The 18,226-nt window shown below is 43.1% G+C and overlaps 1 protein-coding gene across 5 annotated transcripts in view; it reads right to left on the reverse strand.

Moving 5' to 3' along the window:
* The window catches only part of ARVCF (ARVCF delta catenin family member), a 140,402-nt gene that overhangs the window by 44,219 nt on the left and 77,957 nt on the right, over nucleotides 1-18,226 (reverse strand). For 4 of the 5 annotated variants that reach the window (XM_074159666.1, XM_074159664.1, XM_074159665.1 and 1 more), the window contains exons 5-7: nucleotides 14,721-14,904; nucleotides 1,577-1,694; nucleotides 134-305 (exon numbers count right to left, since the gene is read on the reverse strand). In XM_074159666.1, the coding sequence (XP_074015767.1) occupies nucleotides 134-305; nucleotides 1,577-1,694; nucleotides 14,721-14,904 (474 nt within the window). The remainder of the gene's footprint in view (nucleotides 1-133; nucleotides 306-1,576; nucleotides 1,695-14,720; nucleotides 14,905-18,226) is intronic. The other variant, XM_074159667.1, reaches the window with a different exon arrangement.

The following is an 18,226-nucleotide window of genomic DNA, read 5'->3' on the forward strand; positions in this document are numbered from 1 at the left end:
ACAGCACCAGCACGTACCTCCACAAAGAGCATCGCTCTAAACCAGCCCGATGAATGCGCTTGCAAGAGCAGGTCTACACAGCAAAATCTACCCCCACGTCCACTTCCAGATCTGAGCTCTCGGCAACACATACCTTTAGCTTTTTTTCCACCAAAACAACCAGCATCGTCCTTCTTCTTCTTCTGAGAGCCTCCCGTGCTCGTGGTCTGACTGGCATCTTGCTCTTGGTACTTATCCGCTCCGGGAACCTCTTTGTGGACATGATAGGAAAGGTTCCGCATGATGCACACACAGTTCTCCACAGACTGTTACAGAGAAATACACGTTACAGTAAGTATTGCACCCTCTTATTTGCAAACCATCATATTATACTGTGAGGGGTTTGAGGGAATTTAGGAAAAGCCCACCCGCCCCAGGAAAAGAATGTCGCTTTCAAGGAAGATTTAGTCAAGACCCCCTAAAATTAAGGTTCGTTCTTGTTCTAAAACCAATTTTATTCTTCTAAAAGTGAAGCGCTTCACAAATAGTACCCATTCAAAATGAAAACTCTCTAATCAAAAATAACACCTGATCTTACATAAAGAATACAATTCACCAAAAGATCAAACACATGGCAGAGAATGATCATATAAGGATCTTATTTTAATACAAGCCTCTTTCTCATTCTTCCAACCTTTACAACCCCCGAGAGGCCTATTTTATTAAATTTTCTCTGGGTCAAAACCTAGGCCTTCTGAGGATTTCAATGAGAACACACATTGTCCTGCAGTAATAGCTAATCCATAGCACGTCGGGTCTGACAGGAGCAATGCCCTGTAGGTTGCAATGGAAACCACCAGGTGGTTACAAAATCCACTTCCAAAATTATCTGATTAAGTGACAGGGCTTTATAATTCCCTTGTGCAGTCCATCACATGGTGGGACTCGAATAAAACAACAATGCTTTACAAGCCATATTTATTTTATAAAGCAATAGTATGCTCTTTCTTTTTTAAACACGTTGAACTTATGATATGCATATAAGTATGTTTTTCAGTGCCACAGGATGAGATGATCGTAAAAAACAGATAAATCAAAATCCACACCTTAGCAAAAAGCCACAGTGAAAGTGCTGCAGGTCTGAAGGCCTATCCTCATGTCTAAGCACTACGGTCTTTGGAGGTAGTGCTGAATAAAGTCTTTAAAATGGGAACTGACACCTTTGCTGGTATAATGCAAAGCACAGTACAACCGGACTCCATTCTGATTTGCAGACTGCACTTATAAACGTCGATTAAGTAATGCTTAACGGCAGCAATAACGTCACTGACAACACTAAAGGGCTACTCTCCCCACCCATCACAACCACTCGCCTCTGCTCCCCTCACCAGCCACCCGAGGTAACACGGCAGCATCGTGCTGACACCCCGTCAGTAGTACCATGGATATCGTGACAGCAAGAGAGGACGATAATTACTGTATTTTCTGAGGCAAGAATAATCCCCTTCTGATACCAGCAAATGGAGGTCAGATCCCAGTGCAACACTCCAGCCTAAATTAATGGAAACACCCATCTGGTTTTAATACTCAAGGTCACCTTATTGTCCGTATCCTTCTTGCCAACGGCAGACTGTAGGGCGTGAAGGAGGGCGTCCACCAGGCCATCGCACTCTCGTAGCCTTCTGCGTGCTTCCGCGCCATCCGAACTCACGTTCCTACCAGGAAAGATTTAAAAGAAAATTTAGCCCTCTGACCTGCACCATAAAGTTGAAGGTGTGCCCATTTACACTACAATTATTAAGAACTCATTACCTTGGGATGAGCAATTTGGAGGCAAAGTAGTCTGACAAACCTATTAAATCTCAGTAAAATACGGGCAATGCCCATCTGCAACTCCCCAAGTCTGAAGGAAAAGGGGAACAGTCACAGAGGTGCCTACAAACACACTTTCCCGAGCTGTTGCCGAGTCCAGTGATCTACCTTAGACTGGACAGGAGTTTCCAGAGCAAACAATATTTTGCTCTGAAAAATATTGGTTTGTAATATTTTGTATACAAAATATTGTATTGCAAACCAAAAATTTAATTTCAAAGCCAGAACTTTTAATCTGAAAAATACTTTCACCACCTTAAGAAAAACATGTAAAATCACAAGCCTGCTCAGCAGTATTCGTGGTCACAAAAACTGAAAAATGAAAAAGATTAAAAGCAGGCGCACAATAAGCTATATTTTATTTAATCAATCTGTATATGAAATTGTTCTTCACTTTCTTTGGCCCCCATCTGCTCCAAAGAAGTCTGATGGGAGTCACCACGTACAACGGCTGTCTCCTTGACTGCTCCTTTTTTTTTTTTTCCCTCTTTTTAATTTTTTGGGGGTGAATGAAGTGACACTATTCTTAATAGTGCTCGCTGGCAAAACCTCTAAGGAAAGTTCTCTCAAAGCTGAAATGCACTAATTTTGACAACACCACAGCCAACCTTTCAGCTTTCAGGGTGTTTGAATTCCATAAAGCTGTATAAGGGTAGCTCTCAAAAACTCAGGACACAATCATTATCTTCTGCTATCAGGACCCTGCAGCCAGTGTCTCTTTTTAACTAATGAGAGGGACTTCCAATCTCCAAGTAATTAGCAAATCAATCATGGTCCCCTCCCACATCCCTCCATCACCCAGGCAGGCCAGGGTATTAATTGGATGATGAGGAAAAAACCCACATTTTCTCAGAGACCTCTCAAAATCTGAAGACACTTAGTTGTGAGCTGGTTGCTGTAACAGCACATTAACTTTCAATTAAGAACACAAATGAAATGCACAGATAAATGAATCCTTTCCCCAAATCCTAACACACAGGCTCACCTCTGGCAGTGGCTGATACAAGGTAGGTAAAGTGGATATTAAAATATGCTTCCACAGGATATATGGAGGAGAGAATTCTACATGCTATTTTTCCATTTCCAGTTGTAGTAATCCTCTCGTATCAAAAGCCCAAACGTGAATTTTAATGTAAAGTCTTTATGAAACTGAAATTAGAATTCCAATTCTCTGTGATACCTTTCAGGAGTTATAACAATAAACGACAGCAGCTCCACCTCCAAGCACCTCTAGTAAAGAGGAACGGTACTTGTTAAGCTTGAGGGTGACAGAAATGCACTAAAAATGGTGTTATCTGGAGCTGTGTATCACATTACTTATTCCCTCATTAAGTCTTAGAAAGAGAGAGCTGAAATATGTAAGGAACACTTGCAGACTTCAAAAAATAAAGCAATTTTTGCCAAAACCAATCCTTCACACCTTTCTTGCTCCACGGCTCATTCATGAGAGATTTTTCTGTTGTCCGTTTGTGCTACCACACTTGTAGCACTTTTGTTTTACTCCTTTGGTTATCAACAACATCACAGTATTTTGTACCCTGCTTTCTTATTTCTTGATCTGTATTAGGATTAATATTAAGGTAGACATTGATAAGGTTATAATTGAAAAAGATACTATAGAAGTGCGTCAGTGAGACCGTGGCTTGCTGATATAACTTGCTGAATCTTCAACTATAGAAAAATTTACTGAAAATTAATGTCTCAAGAAAACATTCCCACTTATATCATGCATAAATAAGCATGAAAACTCTGCAGAATCAAATTAATAGCTAATTAATGCTATGAATAAGTTATCCAGACATCAAACTTTGCAGTTTTAATGTTGTAACTAACACATCAGAAAAATGTATCCTTATGAGCATCTCATGCAGAAACATCTGCTCTATAAATACCCAGCACCCTTGGGATTCTGCTAGTCCTCCCTCCCCGGGTAATGACATTCCTGCAGCCCATGGGATTTATCGAACAAAAAAACCCTTTTCCTTTTCTGTAGCTGTAACCCAGACCTACTGGAGAGCTCAGCTCCCATCCTTCTCCACAGAAGCCGGGGCAACACAGACCTTGGAAAGATCAAGCCCCAGGAGACCAGCACCTGCCTCACGGAGTCTGCTTTTCTGCTGCTCCAACGCTGCAAACAGCGGTGAAGATCTCCCAGTTCCCATGGGAATATCTGCATTTCAGACACATGCACAAGTACACCAAACATCCCGGAGCATCGAGAAAGGCGAGCGTGGTGAAAACGAAGAATGGAATTGTTCTTGATGCACCTTACAGATCTGTTACACGTTATGGAATGAAAGATGTAACTGAATCGTGTTTCAAAGGAAACTTTCAAAGCAAAGTTTCTGAACACCCTTCTCTCAAGAGCGGTGGAAATCAATAAACGGGGGACAGTTTCCAGCAGGCGTTAACAGAGGATTTGTCATCGTCTTACAGAGGGTGACACTCCACAGAAGGAACGCAAAGCCTCACCCAGGGCAGAAACTTCCTGAAACTCATGGAACAGAGACAGACAGGCAACACAGGGCATCCGGCCCCAGATAACAGAGAGCTTTGCTCTTCACTGAGCTCTTAACTTTTCTACACGTTAGACAAGCATCGGTTTATATCAGAAGAAACTTCTTCAGTGGATGGAGCGTTTGATACAAGACACTGAACAGAAAAGGAAGCCAAAGCCCTTGCTCTGTTACAGAGGAACTGGGCTGCCACACAACTGCAACGGCCCAAAGACTTGAGAATGAAACACATTATCTCAGGGACCTGCTTGCTGGGGCAGTTCAATATCGAGAACCTCTACAGATGAGGTCAAAGACAATCAAAGTTTGAACAACTTGAGACAGGAACTCTGCAGGGCTTTTGAGGCGCTGATTATGGGCAAAATCCTGTTATAAATGAAAATAAAACTGACTGCCTGTCCAAATGGGTGGGAACAGGGAGGAGGAACAACCTGAACTACCTTTACAGGAGCCAGTGACAAATGAGAGCTGCCACTCATCTCTGGAGTTCTGCACGCTCTGCTTCCCCTGCCTTCACCCCAGAGAGGCCTCTGCTGCTTTCCCTGACTTTCCCTCCTTTCAATACTTTTCCAGGAGTCCATTACATTAAAAATGTATTTTAAAAACAATAGTATCTTTCTCCCGTCACACATCAAAGGGTAACAGAAAGCAAGACATGGAATTACTGTCCATATTACATCCTGTACATAGGAAGGAAACCAACTGTATGAATGATTCTATGTAAACGAGTAAAGCACAAATCTCATTCCAGAGATCTTAAATCCCCAGCCTTTAGCTGGAAAAAGCAATCTGGGTGCTTCCTCAAATTCTTGGAGTCCAGAGTGCAGCCAGGACTAGTGAGAGAGGGTTTGTTAGGATGTTCAAATATATGCTTTCCCTGGGAAAACAAAACAGAGCAGCACTAAGTAAATGTTAAATAAAAGTAAATACCTACCAGCATAGAAACACATCAGGGTGGGAATCCAGCCTGTTGGTATTAAAGACTTCAGAAAATGGCAGGGAACACGTTGAGAAATCTGTTCATGTTTTAGATAACCTTATCATTGTCACCAAATAGTCTTCTTAATGATATGCAAGTCTGAACGTAATATTTGCATCTGCAGAACAGAGTTGGTATTCATCACCGCAAAGATAGGTGAGCTGTTACCACTATCTGTGCCACACCAAAATTATCCTCAAGGGAAAAGATTTTAAAGTAATTAAATGCATGGCATTTATTTCAATGCAAATCATGTAGCAGTGCTCCCCCTCTGCTCTCCCTAACAACCTGAGAGAGAGAGGAGATGTGGAGAGCTTTTGGTTGGGTTTTTTTTTTTAATGATAAAGAGAAACTCGAAAATACAAGCATCAGAGAGACACATTTTTCTCTGAACACTAAATCTAGTATTTCCAAGACTATTGCTGTGTCTGCCACCCAGCTGGGAAGGGCCATCGGCTGTTACCCCCCAGCGCTGCGCAGGAAGCTGAAAGCCAGGGTTTGAGTATTACCGAACACTTACCAGCCCGCTTCAGTTCAGCGGGTGTAAAAAGCACTTTGCTTAGAGACCCAGCTGGGGATGAAGACAACAAGTTGGGGACTTTGGTTTCTATATAAATAGAAAGCCAAACTGGAAATTTTTAAGGTATCTCCTAATAACGTTTCCACCTTTCTCTGGCGGAAACATGATGAGAGCTGAGAGTGCGATGAGCCCTTTCCAGCAGCCTCTTGGTGCAACACTGCGGGGGCTCGGATCGCCCAAACGAATCCTGCTTTTCACTACAGCAAACAACCTTCTAGCAGCTATCTCTGTGTTGCCAGGCTAAAAAGTGACACTGGCTCCTACATAGTCTGTCCTGGCACTGTTGAAGAAGATGAGGATACCTGACCCAAACAGCTGGGGTTCCCTGGGGGGCTGAGCTGCGGCGGAGCTGCCAGGCAGCACCTGCACCTCACTAGACCTCGACTGACACCGTCACTGCACCTCCCCTCTCCAGTTTTCTATACCTCAGCTGATAAAAAACTACAAGGTTCTCGTAAGTATAATTTGAATTATGTTAGTCGTTCTATCCACCTACTCTGACAGAACCCTTGCTATAAACCCACCTTTCCACACCCACACTTGGCTTCACTATTAAGAAATTTTTATTTGGATGTCAGCCAAAGTAGATTGATAAATAATAGTTGCAGTAAATGTACTTTATTTCCAAGTGTATTTCTAAGTACTGAATGTCCCAAAGGAGGAATAGACAGCATTTTAAAACCATTCCATCATTTCATGCAGAAATAGAATGAATTCCATACTTCAGTTCACATGAAATACCAGAAAGTTTAATTGGTATTAAGTTCATTGTTCTGAAAATAAAGAGATAAAAAGAAAGAAGCTGCCTGTGACACAAAGATAGCCTGATCCAGGCTGCGCCGGTCAGAGCCCTGTACGACACAATGGAGTTTGGCAGCAGACAGCCCAGTCGCAAATCAAGCGGACAATAGGGTAAAGAAAATGAAAAAAAGTCAAAGTCCAAATGAAACTAAGAGAAAGACAGGGGAGCTCTGCTGATGGCCATGTTAGGTAGGGAGCAGCTGGGGAAAGGTGTTTTGGATCTGGGCAGGAGGTCCCACCGGAGATTTCTGCTCCGCTCCAGCATCCACTCAGCAGCCAAGCACAGGCTGCCTTGCACCTAAACCCCTTCCAGCTATTTGAATTCAGGGATTGGTTTTGGTTAGTTGGTCAAACGCTCAAAAGAGGACACACCAAAAGCCATCCCCGAAGAAGGACTTTGCATGCCTAATCTGTGCTCCAGCAACAGTGGCAGAGAGTAAGAGACCTACCACACACTGTCATGTCTCTCATATTCACATCAGCACAGTCTCCAAGAGCTCCCTGCAACAAGCGGGGGCTCAGCAGCTGGCACAACAGCTTAACAAGGTACAGATGTCAAGTCTGCCCTTTGCTATTTGTCTTTCTATATCCAAAACATCGTGTAATGCCTTTTCAGTAAAATGTTCACTGGTTACCTCCCGCATGACCTACTTGGAGGGCCTCAGCTTGCTCTCCTGTAAGGCAAAGCGATGCAGAAACACACTACACAAGAATTCCATGGTGCCCAGCAGCAATTTCGCTTCCAAATTATTCCAGTCTCTGCTTGGAGAAAAGGTGAAGGGGCTCTGCTTGCTTTATCATTCATACTTGCTGCAATGTGAAAAGAATCTCAGCAATATAGAAACGAGGCGGTATTTATCTAACAGAGGATCCTGGCTCACGCCTTCCACAGCAAACTCTGTCCATTCCGGTGACCGCAGGGAGCTTTGTGTCAGTCTCGCTCCTCATCCCACCCCACGACAGATGTTTCTGTAGACTCCCTTCGCTGACAGCCAGGGGAGAAGGGACCTAGATTCATTCCTAAGTAATGACAGAAGGCAATAAGCAAGTGCACAACTTTAAATTTATACTTCAGATTTGATTGTAAAGCATTAAGGTTGCATGTAACTAGGTTATGTCTCTGCTGCTAAAATCTATGCATAATTTATTTATATTACAAGCTAAACATCAGGAACTGTCAGGAGGAACCCTAACAGCTCCTTACTAGCACGAATTAAACGCTCTGCTCATCATATAAGCCCCAGGACAGCCATATGCTGTGATCCTGCACAGTATCAGTAAGCTAATTAAGAAACTGCCTTCGCTCACTCCTCTCTATTGTGTGGATTTTTAATTTGAGTTGGTTTTTTTCCAGTCTGGGTTGGGCAGATAAGCTTCTCCCTTTTCCGTGCTGCTTGCTGCCTCTCAAGTGAAGATTCACAGGCAAATTTCTCTACAGTTTTTATCCCTTTCTAAAACTGTTCCTTCGCTGTAAGTCCCGTTCCAAAGTCCTGCTGCACAGGAGAGCGCTGACAGTATCGTTAGCTCCAGCTCCTGGAGCAGCAGCCCCCAAAGGCTGTGTCCCAGCCTCCAGCACGATGGGCAGGTGGGCAGAGGTGGCAGCATCTGCCCTCCTCTCCTCCAGGTGGGACCAGGAGGTGCTAAGCTCCGTGAGACGTCCTGTCCGGGCATCCTTGGTTAAACAACTGCCCTGCAAGAGCATACAAAAGGACTCCTTGAACTATGATAGGGGAGCACACACATTAAGAGGAAAAAGTCAACCAAATGACTTTGTCAGAAACCTTTTTGGAGCGGGGGAGAAATGGAGCTGCCGCAAGGAGGGCTCCGTGCTAATGCAAGACTCGTGAAGCTCAGGTACTAATTTGCTGCTGAGAAAAAAGAGAAAAAACCTGGCACCTGAAAACTCACATTTATAGATCTCCTCCGTCCTGCCACGCTCCAGTAAGCGAAGTTCCCCTGACACCCAGGGCAGCTCGGCAGCAGCATCACCTGAGCTTCACCTCCTGTGCCCTGCTCTTCGCTCCACAGCGCTTCCAGGGCAAAGATCTGCACTGAAGCACCTTCTTTCTGCAGCAGCTGGAGACGGAGGCTGCCTCGAGTACCGGAGAGTGCAGGTAGAACAAATATTATGTGACTGTCACCACACACTATTATCAATGCCTGCAGGATTTAAAGATGGATAGAGCTTGAAGGTAATTCACTTTGAAAGCTCCGATTCCCATGCACTTTTCTTCAGAGAAAAGCCATACATTAATCATTAATAAGAAAGGAGGGCGTAAGCACCTGGCTTTGACAGCCTTTCCTTCCTCAAACTCAGCATGCAGAGATGGGAAGGAAAAATGGATGCACCGGTATCACCAAGACACTCACACAGTCATTTCCAAGTGCAGAGAGAACTCTTCTGCCAAAATGAGACCACAGACTCTGTTTGACAAACCATCTTTACCTCCGTGTGCCCCTCAGACACACACGCTCCTGCTCCAGTGTGTGCTGTAGGTGTTTGCATCACACACACACTCACCAGGATATAAAGACAGTGGGACTCGAGGAACAAGTTCATTACCGCGTACGACTGAAGCACTTTAAGTTACACCTGCAGGAGAAGGTGTACACACGTGTACCTTAATGCTCTCTACCCTCCTCAGAAAAAGGCTGAAAGCATTCTCATACAAAAACCTCTATTTGGCACATCCTAAGCATTAACGATTGACGATCAAGCTCCTGCAGTTCTCTTTCCCCTGCAGCACGTAGAACTAACAGGAGCCTGCAGACACTTGCACATCATTTCTCATCCTGTGTGGTTTTGGCTCTGAATCTATCAAGTCCTTATCGCATGTCTTCAAACATCGTATCTCACACCTACCATAACTCTTACTTTTTGATTCCATGTGACCGGACTCTTAATTTATACCTACAGGAGGTGCCTGTTCCCAGTTGTCTCGAGGACCAATCACTTCAAAATCCTTGAACTACTGGTATTTACCAACTCCAGGGGAAGGTAAGGACAGAGGTGCCAATTCCATGCTAAAGACAGGGAAGTGAAAATCAGTGAGTGAAGTGCAGAGCCACTCAGGAGCCTGAATCTCACCAAAACCAGGAAGAGATAGGGCTATTAACAATTAGACCACAAAAAAGTTTATACCATTAATCTTGCCTGTAATTATGGCAGAACAGTAGCAGAACAGCAATTAAATCCATACTTCTCAAGTCTCTCGTTACAGCTCTAGCCACCAGGTTGGCCCTTCTCTTCTCGGGAGCTGATGTTGCACAAGCTGTTCTGAGCAATTTCCCGCTGAAGAATGTACGGTTTCAGTGGAAGTCAAGTGGGTCCAGTTTGTTTGGGTTCCTACCCCCACAGCCAGGTCTCTGAACCCTGAGGCTATTTGTGAATGCGAATTCCTGTGTACTTGGAGAATTGACAAGAAATGCCGCAACTACAGATGGTACCCTGGAAAAAGGAGCACTTTGCATCTGTTTGCTATGCAAATTAATTCATTTAACATTTGTTGACAGCAGGTCAGTTTAGCACAGGAATCAGGCTAGAAAGTTAGCAATTTAGGAACTAAGTTCTACTCTGTCCTCTTAGAAGTGAAAAAATCCAAGGGAGAATTAAAAGTAATTAGGCAGAAAACAGCAATTAAGCCCAGAATGAATTTAATGTTTAAACCATTAAAATCCTTGCTGCTTCCAGAGAACTAGGAATCCTGGTGGATATCCGCACAGAAAACAAAAAAGAAAATGTGAGTGCAGCAGGGCTTGCTGACCCATAGATGTGCCACCTTCCCCTCCAGAGCAGAGAAGCTCCTGGGAGAGAGCTGGGGACACGGGGCAGGTCTCTGCCCCTGCCCGGGCACAGGGGAGCAGCCTCAGCCCCACGTTCTGCTGGTACCTTCTAAAGCACCTCAGCGCCTGGGTCACAGTTGTGGGAAGGATCATGAAATGGCCTTCTTAAGAGGCACCAAATCATTGCATTATTTAAACTGGAGGAGAGTACAATTTAAAAACCAATGCTTCTGGGATTGCAAATCCCAGTGGGGACTTAGGGGTTTAAATTAAAAAAAAAGACAGTAACTAGGAGAGACATTGTCCACATACCTAAAAGAATAAAATACAACACGAAGACATGAAACTTGTATTCCAAATGAAATAAAGGAACATCTATGCATATTTACTGATTCTCCCAGCAAATGTCTTCCTTACTTCTTCCCCAGTCCTACTTTGCCGTAACCAAAAATCCACTCAATACCAATGAATCATTTTTGCTTTGTTTTTTACTGTTCCTTTCCAGGCTTCCACTACACCTATTTCTGTCAACCAGTTCCACAGAATATAATAGCTATATTTTATAAAATTATACCCAGGGTAGCATCTATCACAAAGCTCATGAGAATTTTAAGTAGTACAATTATTATGGACACTGCAGATCCATTCAGCCTATTGGGTCTGCCCCTACAAACAAAACACAGCAATGGAAGCGGAAACATCTTTTTCCTGATCTCAGGACAAGAATGGAGACAAAATTGTCATCACCTGCACTAGTTTTGGAAAACTTCAGTCTTTCTTGGTAAAGACTACAGAAAAAGCATGCAATAAATTTCACTTGTTTGCAGATCATTGCTTGCAAATTGGCTGTGCTGCCAAGTCTTCATTTTGCAAAGGGGGATACAGGATTCCCAAAACATTAATTTGAAGAGAGTTTTTGGCAAGTCAGGTACAGAGCAAGGATATCACAGAGAACCCACTTGTCATGTTCCAGATGGCAGGATTCAAAAGATCCCTACAATGGCCACAGCGACGGGGAAAGGCTTGACTTTAGAAGGAGCCCTTAAAATAAATGATGGTCTCCAAAATCAATATAAACCTCAACCCAGTTGCCTTTTCTTTCTTTGATCCTCACTGGCTACGTAGACACTATCAGTTAGCTACGGTAGCTTGGACATCGCTACGTACCACAGGTAATCCCAGAGTTATTTAACTCATGGCAAAAGACATATTCAAATGACATTCTTGATGATAACAAACTTTTTGCAGTTTCTCTAATTTCCAGCTTGGAAATGACCAGCTCCAGCGTTACTCAGTATCATGCACGGGTCCTTCCCAAATAGCGGCTCAGACAGATCTGTTCCTCAGGAGTCGTCCCTTGGCCACATAGACTAAAATCAACATCAAGCAACACATGCAGATTTTTGTTTCTTTAGAAAGCAGGCAGAAATTGGGGCTATACAGAGCTAAGCTACCTTAGCTTTGGGTAACAGCCAGAAGAGTGCATGGAACACGGCTCTTATCTTGCAAACTCAATTCCCAGGTAAAGCAACTCTGGTGCAGGTACAAATGTTTGCTGAGACACTGGCCCAGTTACTGACCCCTCTGCCAAAGCATCCTTCTGTCCCACACGTAGCTGCAGCACCACACCGTCCCTGCTGCCAACCCCAGGCCTTCACCCACGCCTGAGCTGACGATGAGGACACAAGTCCCCCTGCCCTACTCACACCTGGACACACACCAGCTCCTGAACTCCCCAAGTCAGAAGGGAGAGAGACTAAGGAATTACACAGGGGAAAAAAAAAAGTGCTGCAGACAGGACTGGAAAGGACAATGAGATGGACTGGGATTTTAAGACGACGTAAAGGCAAATAAGTATTGTTTGTTTGTTGGGTGTTTTTTTTTTTAATTACTTGCTTCCAATTATTTTGAAGTAAGTGTTTCCAAGGCTCCACATTATCAAAAGAGAGGCCCAGATTAAGAACAAAGTAAAGATCAGAAAGCAGTGTTAAAAAAAAGCATGCAAATAATTAACTGGCAGTTCACGCTGTGAATCACTGGGTTTGAAACAAACTCGCCCACATCTGTTGATAAACTTCATTAACTGAAAAAATGATACTGAAACGAATGCCGTCCTGCACACGGAATGCCTCCCTTCTGCGGGGACATCTGAACTGCGAGGACAGCTGAAACCTCAGAAGTTCAAAGATTCTCTCAGCCCTTTTGGAAGGCAACACAGCACACACCTGAGGCTCCCCTCCAACGGGGACAAAGAAGGCTGGCACACCATCAAGAGGACTAACCTCCCAATTAAATATCAAATTGGCAAACAGTTTGTAGTCTGCAATAAGCTCCGTTCACGGAAAATTGAATTTCTAGAACCAGCTACTGTGTCAACAAGAGAAGAGCGGGCAAAGGGGTCTTTAAGCACTGACGTCTGTCAGACAGATGGCTGCAACAATTTATTCTCTGCTGGTGTTAACTATCTTATCTGGCTGGTGCTTGTAAGGATGAGCTGCAGAGGATTTCAACAAACAATGCAAAATTCTTTCCAGCAGTAGTAATGATAATTACTTTTGATATGTCCAATTTTATCCCTAGATCTGGAAGTGCTCTACAAAAGGTACGTAACATCACCCACATTGTGACAAGAATTATGACCAACTGAAAGACAGCTCATACCTCACCTGCTCCTGCATCTTTGCTGTCCTGGACTCACTTTATCTCACGGCCAGAAGTAAGGAGACAGCAAGACACCTCCCTGTGCAAGAGGCTGTTCTCTCCAGGGCACAACACACAGACGCAGATAAACTACCTTTTTCAGATTAGCCCTCCCTGCTAACCTGCCATCACATCTCTATTTACCTTAAGGAACTGATTTCAAGCATGAAGTCACCTTCCCCCACACCTGACTGAAGCTTCAGATTCTCCACAACATGCCTGTGACAGCAGAGACTGCAGCTGAAAGGGCTGAAATACCTTTCCCCCCTTCAACAACAGAAGCAGCCTGGCTGCTGGCCTGGTGCATTGGAAGTGCATCAGGACCACTTTTAATTACCAAAAGTTCAAATTCTCTAACATATCTCAGTACTCCTCTGCTCCACTTCCCTCTTCATTTGCCTTTAAGAACATGGAATGTCCAAAGTGGCATAAGCTTTCGCATGTCCTGTAAAACCAGTACCTTTAAAATAAAATAAAAAAACAAAAAACAAACCAACCCCAAAACCCCAAACAAACAATAAACAAAAGAGACCCCCAAGCTCTCCTGGAATGCAGACATTCAAGAGCATCAGCACACTGCACACGCTAATAAAAATTTATGATGTGGATTAGGTTAGTCTACTAATGATCAATTTATTGTCTACACTTACTGGAGGATATCACATTCATTCAGATAATCCTTTTATCCCCCACCACGACTAATTTCCTCTTGCAGAACACCATTAGAAAATGAGACACTAGTAAGTAAAAACCTATGATGTCTGGAGCCTACTTAAAGGACCTTAGTTTCCAGTGGAACTGCAAATAATTTCAGTAATGGGCCCTTTCAGAACACTTTTCATTACTTTCTTCATTTGTGAAGTTACTCAGGGGAATAGTTTTTGCAATTTAGAGACCACAAGCCCAAGAAACAGAAATGAACCGGCTTCTGAGGATGCATTAATCAGTAGAAGTCTGACAGAAGTACACTTCAGAGCAACAGAAGGTACAATGCCAAATCTTTATTAGTTTTGTCCAAACTAATTGACTTCATCATAAAGCTGAAGAATCTAACAGGGCATCTCCACTGTTTTATCTCAAAGAAAAGCCAAGTGAGAGACTCTGTGTTTAGGGAACACTGGTTTTTTAGGTTTTTCAGACTGCATTAAGACTCCTCCTGACCCCAGCTGCTAGCACGTATGGCCCTACTCTCAAGGGGCTCTCAGAAATGCAAATAAAATTTCTAACCAGAAAAAGCTCCTTTGCAAAGAATACTTGAAGTGGGTTCCTAAATGGTTAGTAGTTCAGGTTCTTAACTGATTTCCCACAGGTCCTTACAGAGCTGCATTGACAAGCCCTGAGAGTCCGTGGCAGGCAGGTACCCCCAAGCATTGCCGTTGTGGCCACTGAAATGGGATGTCTCCACAAAAATGAAAGATATATGATACTTTATTTTAAATCAAAATAATTTTAACAAAATCTTAAACCCAGGACGTGGCAAATAGATTAATACTCCACAGCTCTGCCTTACCGTAAGCAACCAGAAGTGTTCTTGAAGACAGTTGTCCACTCAGCATCGCGAGGCTTCGAGTCCTCGTTGGGCTCACTCTCCCAGCCTGAATGGGGTATGATCACCTCGTTGGTGAGTGTCTGCAGACCGTGGTTGATGATGACCATCTTCAAGGGCTCATAGGAGGACAAGTTCCACAGGGTGCCTGCAGGAGAGACAGGGATTACTAAACAACAAGAGAATGATAATTTTTATGTATCTTGTTTAAACAGAATCGCCAGATTCACAGAGAATCATCAGAAGGTTAAATCATAGCACCGCAACAGAAGAATTTCCAAAAGCATGGAAGCACTTTTATCAAGATATGCATATTGTTGAAGTCATCAAGTCCTACAACAGAGTACATAAATGTGATGTGCTATTGCAGATTAATAGGCTTTTTCTGCTATATACAAATTTTGTCACGCTTTTAAGTCTAGCTATGCCTCAAAAAGTAAAAATTCATCCAGTGCAGCAGACAAGTATATTGAGCAAGCCTTAGAAACAGGGATGAATTTATGGAGAACTATTGATCTTATGCTTATCTTCTGCACGAACAGTATTTCATTCAAGACTCCTCTCTATTATTTACTTTCACATTTTCCTGTCACTGGCAATATCTGTATTCAGATCCGCTGGTGCCACACGCGTATGATCCTCGAAGCTGAGAAGTAAAAAACTCTTTTGTTTTTCCATTTTCACCTCAATTACGAGCCAAAGTAGGCAGAAGTCAAACATCAAAAAAACAAAAGAAGAACAGCCTTACAACTGGAAAAATACACAGTCTTAGATAAACGATACAACTTCACAGCAGACCTGTGTCAGTGTCCTGACAGTTACTGCTCATTAGGTTAATTAGGATTAAAACAGGCCATTCACTTCAGAGACAGTTTCTGCACAGGCCCAGCCTGATAACACGTAAGAACTACGAGTAACAACACTGGGAGGGAGCCAGATGCACCCTTTCCATCTCCAGGAAAAGTGTGAAGAAGAGAGACGGAATGGAAAAGCCAGATTCCCCAGAAGGCACAGGAAATCTGCCCGAAGTGGATACAATATAAATGTGAGGCCCCTGTGTTACTAACAGCTGTGATTTGTGAATATTGCAGCAGAAACTGTAGACGCTCGCCTCTTGGTGTACACATCTAAAGAAAACTGCAGAAGAACAAGGTGCAACCTTTTGTTCCGGTCCCTTTCAATCACTCTGAATTTTAAAACCCACAATTTTAAAACTTTAAAAATGATAGAAAAAGATTTTGGATCTGTTACTTCTGTGTCACAGCCTGACACTCCCAGGGACTTGCTGGATGCTCTCTGTGGGAACAGAAGACGTGCCGCAGGGAGGGAGTCTGCAGCGCCTCGAGGAGCCGGGACCCCAGGGCCACCGTGCAGGAGCCATGGTGGCCATCGCCTGGGAACTCTCCTGTACACTCCGGCTGTCACTGCTGCAAGTGCCAGATGCCAAACGGTCTATTTTAATACCAGAGCTTTACCCATATAGGGCCCTGAGAGGTACTGGGTGAGGACGGGAACCGTGTCTCTGCCGGAGCAGCGAGCAGCACTTTAGGATAAGCCCAAAGGCTGACGATTAGCAGAGCCCCGGGAGTCAAACGCGATGGTGTCTCCTATTCCAAGTGATCTTTACAAAATCCAGGCATCTGTTCAGACTTAGGAGACTGTATTAACGAATAAAGAACCTCCGAGGCAGACAACAGAATGAACACCAGAATGTTTCTTTCAGTCTTTTTCTAAAACCATACAAAAATAATGCTTTTTTTGGCCTATTTTCCTTGCCATTCCTAGACAACACACTGTATGAGCTTTTCATAACCTACTTTTTTTAGCTTTCAAACAAGACTTTATAGGTGAAATATGGGACAACGGCTACAAGTTTTTATTTCAAAAGTACTGATTATTGTAAAAAATATATTAAAATTACTATAAGCTACAAACATAGCTATACAATTTATGTAATATCAAAAGTGATTAGGGCCACAGCTATCATTTCCTATATCTCCGCCTCCTTGGAGCTGCAAAAAGATTTCTGATGAGATTGTGGCAGAATCCATACATGCTGTTATCTTCTGAAATCCAAGTCTGATCAGCTGACAGGATCTCAGCACCCATAAATGCCCAGAAGGTGTGAATCCTGAGCAAGTTGATCAATCTGCAAGTTTCTACTATGGTATTACAGCAAAATATTTCCTCTGCCAAGCATTTTGAAGGTCAATCATTTTTCAACTAAAACCAGTTTGGCGACACCCAGCATCAGGAAAATCATGTTCTGCACCACTTAAAATCTGTGCGATGTCGTTAAACAACAAAATTACTTTCAGTGTTCTCACAAAGAACAAAATTATTCATTAGAGCTACCAACTTGATTGCTTTTCAAAGAATGTAATAGAATTTTGGTCTTGCATATCTGATGGGAACATTTCCTCCGCAAAAAAAAAAAAACCCTTATCACTCAAGATAAAACTTCTGCGGTCTTCCCAATCAAAACAGATTTAATTCCCTATCAGCTTAATCCTCATTTCTCTCTGTTGCTCAAGAAAATGATCCACTGCAAGTTTAGCAGTAGAGATCCAAGAATAGAAAGGGATGCGAGAAAGAATTTTGTGTAATATTTCTCATCACAACTCATTATTTACTTAGGGACACTCTAACAGTTAAATCAAGCTTTTTGCAGTGCAGTAGGGTGGGAGACACTTTGTAACTGCACATTTCAAAAAGAAAGAAAAGTGACATCTGTGGTATGTTTTAGTGCCATTTGCAGATATCTCAAGAACGTCTGATAAAACAAAGATCCCACATGTGAGATGACCAGCTGATGATTACTATTCAGCTTTCAAAAAGCAGCCAGTATTGAGTTAAAGACATATGAAAGCACAGAAAAGTAAAGGTGTCATGACAAACTTGAATTCACACACTGTTAGAATAAATAAACAAGCAAGCCCTGGATGCTATTGTCTTTTCTTCCTCCCTCTTCCTCCCCCCTTTTTTTTTTCACCCCACTTGCATTGCTGCAAAAGCCCCCAGAGATTTCACTCCAAACAGAATGAAAAACTTTCATGGCAAAGGCAGACTTTGGTTCATCACTAGGGAGAAGTTCCCAGATAGGAAATCAAGATTTCTGCCACGAGAACATCAGAATTGCAATCTGAATTTGTGAGGCTGCAAAACCCAGTCCTTTTGGGGCAGCCTTGGCTGAATGCTCCCGCTGCACTTCAAGGTGGCTATCGTTTCTCTTCGCTGACTCCTGGAGCTCATTTTTGGAATGGACAATTCCACATTATCAGCCGAGGCTTTGAACACTGCCTGCAAGTTCCCCAGCACCAGGCACAGAGGCATTGCTGGAATACTCTTCTCCTCTATATTGATGCTTAAATGTCTCACGCCGGATCTGGTGATATCATTTTAGAAGTGGAATGAAATTACTCCTGGTTACGTGGAGATTAGATGTACATCATTTGTCACTGGACATCTGT

Source organism: Numenius arquata, chromosome 16, assembly GCF_964106895.1.
Source record: "Numenius arquata chromosome 16, bNumArq3.hap1.1, whole genome shotgun sequence".
NCBI lineage: Eukaryota > Metazoa > Chordata > Aves > Charadriiformes > Scolopacidae > Numenius > Numenius arquata.